Source organism: Corvus brachyrhynchos, unplaced genomic scaffold (assembly GCF_000691975.1).
Source record: "Corvus brachyrhynchos isolate BGI_N302 unplaced genomic scaffold, ASM69197v1 scaffold661, whole genome shotgun sequence".
NCBI classification, from domain to species: domain Eukaryota; kingdom Metazoa; phylum Chordata; class Aves; order Passeriformes; family Corvidae; genus Corvus; species Corvus brachyrhynchos.
This window is the reverse complement of record NW_008236246.1, coordinates 414482-417920: the sequence shown is the minus strand read 5'-3', so window position 1 is coordinate 417920 and position 3439 is coordinate 414482. Positions and strand designations below refer to the sequence as shown.

General features: G+C 61.2%; 1 protein-coding gene across 1 annotated transcript; it reads left to right on the top strand.

Moving 5' to 3' along the window:
* Window positions 1-6: 6 nt before the first annotated feature.
* LOC103624269 (homeobox protein TGIF2-like) lies at window positions 7-441 on the top strand. The gene has a single exon (XM_008643492.2). The coding sequence runs from the start codon at window positions 79-81 to the stop codon at window positions 406-408; it is 330 nt and encodes a 109-aa protein (XP_008641714.1). The 5' UTR covers window positions 7-78; the 3' UTR covers window positions 409-441.
* The last annotated feature ends 2998 nt before the right edge of the window (window positions 442-3439 follow it).

The following is a 3439-nucleotide window of genomic DNA, read 5'->3' as shown; positions in this document are numbered from 1 at the left end:
GACCGGACACCGCCTGATGCTCCCTTCGGTTCCCCCTCTCCAGGATTCGGCCAGGAGGGTCCCGCGGGCAGCTCCACCATGTCGGACAGTGAGCCGGGGGACGAGGACGGCGCCACATCCCCCGACCCCTCGCAGTGCAAGAGGAAGAGAAGGGGCAACCTCCCCAAGGAGTCGGTGAAGATCCTGCGGGACTGGCTGTACGAGCACCGCTTCAACGCCTACCCCTCGGAGCAGGAGAAGCTCAGCCTCTCGGGGCAGACCAGCCTCTCCGTGCTGCAGGTAGGAGCCAGCCCCCAGCCGCTGGGGACACCGCTGGGGACACTGCCACGCTGTGTGGGACAGGAGAACCCCACTGAGGATCCCAAAGGACTGGGCAGGCTGGGATCATTTGCCACTGAAGGGCACTGAGGAGGCGAGGGAAGGGATGTTGGGGGAGGAAAGGCACCTGTGTGAAGGGGGGTCTCTTTGGGGAGCCGTCTGAGCCCTGGGGACCAGCTCTGCTGGAGCAGAGCATTCTGGCCAGCCAGAAGGTGGAGGGACTGGAGTGGGAGCAGGCTGAATACCCTGTTGTCAGTAAAAGCTGCACAGGTGGGAGGGTTTTGGGAGATGCTACTTTATCCTGTTCCCCTGAACACCCCCAGCAGAGGCCAGGATGACCACCCCCTGCACACAGAGCTGGGCAGAGGACAGCCCTGGGGCTGGGCAGGGCCAGGAGTTAGACTTGATGATCTTTGTGGATCCCTTCCAGCTCAGGATCTTCTGTGATTTTAACCAGAAGGCAGAGGCCGGGCTGGGCTTTGAGCCTTGTAGGCTGGTAAGTGCTGGCTGGCCCCTGGTCCCAGTTACACCAGCTGCATTAAGGGGAGCCCAGCTGGGGACTCCTGTCCAGGAGGGTCCCTGTCCTGCTGCTGGCTGTGGGCTGATGTTCTCCATGTGGCACCATGGCACAGGAGCCCTGGGCAGCAGGGGGGATGAGCAGCGCTCGTCCTTCCCGCGCTGGCGCGCTCCCTGCCTGTGCTCAGGGTGTCTGGAAGGGCCTGCCTGTCGCTGCTGTCCCTGTGCTCCCTGCACAGGCCTGGTGCCCCGGGCCCCATCCCCCTCTCCCAGCCTGACAGGGTGTGGGCTTCCCTCTGTTCTCTGGTTCCGGGGTGCAGTGGAGTGCAGGGCAGTGGGTTTGCTCCTCTCCTGGAGCTTCCTCTGTACCTCTCGCTCCTGTCCCTGTGGCTCAGCACAGTCCTGGCCAGCTGTCCCAGCCCAGACACCGAGTGTGGACAGGGGCTGTCTGCTTCCCCTCTTCCTGGCCAGCAAGGCAAACCTGCTCTTCCATTGTAATGTGTTTCTGGAAGTGTTGGCTGTGCCACAGGTGTGTGTCCAGCAGCTGCTCCTGGACAGGCTGGAGCTCCTGGACAGGCTAAAGGCTGAGTGTCAGGGTAGCAGCGATGGGCTTGGGGCTGTGGGAACTGGACTTGTCCTGGCCCAGGTTGGCATGACAGTGCCTGGCACACAGGGGTTGCCCAAGGGCTCTGGTGGGGCTGGCAGGTGCCAGGCTGTCAGTGCCCTGGGCCCCATGGGACGCGGGAGGAGGCTGGCACATGGGTGGGCTTGTGTTGAGGTGTGGCCTTGCTGTGTGCCAGCTGTTGTTTGCTCCAGGTGACCCCCACAGCCAGTGTGTGGCCCCTGTTCCCCCCAGGCAGGGGGTCCCAGCCCAATGGGTGGCATTTCCCAGTGCCATCCGAGACTGGGATTTCTGCCAGTCTGAAGGGATGCTGCAGGAATCCATGGGGATGCTCCCTCTGCCTGTTGGGGTGGAGGAATGGGACACTCCATGGTGTGGCCGTGGGTTTCAGTCTGTGGTGCTGATCTGACCCCTCCAAAAAGCCTCTGGAATGCAGGGCTCTGCCACAGCCACTGGCCAACCCCCCCCAGTTGTTTCTCTGTGCACCCCCCTGCCCGCTCCAGTGGCCTGGGGAGCTGGAGCCGGGCACTGGCAGCCAGGGAGCAGGGAGAGTGGGAAGCCATGTGCCTCCCTTGCAGAAATTCCAGAGCTAAGGAAGCGGCACCTGCTCCCACTGAGGCTTCCTGGACAGCAGCAGCTCTCCAAGCCAGTGCCCTGCTGCAGGATGGATGGGCTTTTCCTCCCTGTGAGGGGATGCTGCCCCCGCAGTGCTGGGGGGACAGATGCTGCCCAAAGGGACAGAGTGGGGTGTGCTGGTGGGGGGGAAGGGATGGCCCTGATTAAAAATCAATGAACTGCTTCAGAGGCAGAGCATGTCCCAGCTCTGTGACAGTGCCTGCTGTCACAGGGGCTGCGTGTGCCCGTCTCCGTGCCGTGTTCTCCAGTGGGAAGTGAATGCTGGAAGGAGCATGGTGGTGGGGACAGGCAGGATTTTGGGGGGTTCTCAGCACTGAGGAGTTGGGCTTTTTGTTGGGAGTCCATCTCTCTGGTTGGGGATCACAGTGGTGGATGGCCGTGGGATCACAGGATCATGTCAAGGGGGCCCAGCTGAGGCTTGCAAGGGAGGGGGTTTGGAACAGAAAAGGGAGTAAGACTGGTGTATTTGAGGGTTTTAATGCCAAATATTGTCTTAAAGACAAAAAAACGACAACTGACATCTTGCTGTGATTGAAGTTGTGGCAAGTTCTCTCTCCCTGGGGGAAATATTTTCCATAGCTGTTGATTTAGGAAAGATCAGGCATTTTTTCCCCCCTGATTTATTCTCTTCTAATTGTTTTCTAGGAAGACGGGACTTATTTTAATATAGCATTTTATATAAAGATGCTGAAACAATCCATGGCCAAGGCTCAATAATGGCAAAGGGCTGCCAGACGTGCAGCCTCTGTGCTGTGCAGATGTTTCGGGGAGCCTTTAGCGTGAGCTGTGACCCAGCTCATGGGCAGAGGCACGGGGAGGTGTCTGTGCTACCCTGTTCCCAGCCCTGTTAGGGGCTGAGGGGCTGCAGCTCCATCACCTGATGGTTTCTAGGTTTCTAGGGTTTTCCATCCATGCTGCTCTCCTGCCATCCATCTGCTCTGGCAGCCTCAGTGCTCCCATTCGGGTTGGCACCGGCAGCAGCGTGGAAACAGGGCTGAGCCCTAGGATGGGTCACCTGGAGAAGGAAAAACTGTCCCGAGCCTGGGGACCTGCAGGATGGGCTCCGAGCTGGCTGTATGCAATGCTGTGGGGGGGGAAGGGCAGGAGCTGTGCTGTCCCCGCCTGCAGCTGGGACCTTGGGGCTGCACTGGGGGACAGCACTGAGCCCCTCCTTCCCTGGGGGCAGCTCTGCTCAGGAGCCACCGCAGCTCCCGGGGCTCCGGGCAGTGGTGCTCTGGCTCGGGGGCGGCTTGGCCCCAGCAGCCCAGGCTGTGCCCGTTCCTGTGCTGCGATGGAGAGCGGGAGCTGTGGGGCGCAGTCCCGCAGCAGGGCTGCCAGGGCGGGGGG

Excerpts from the sequence above, each read along its gene's own strand:
- LOC103624269 (XM_008643492.2), top strand. The coding sequence starts at position 79 with ATGTCGGACAGTGAGCCGGGGGACGAGGACGGCGCCACATCCCCCGAC.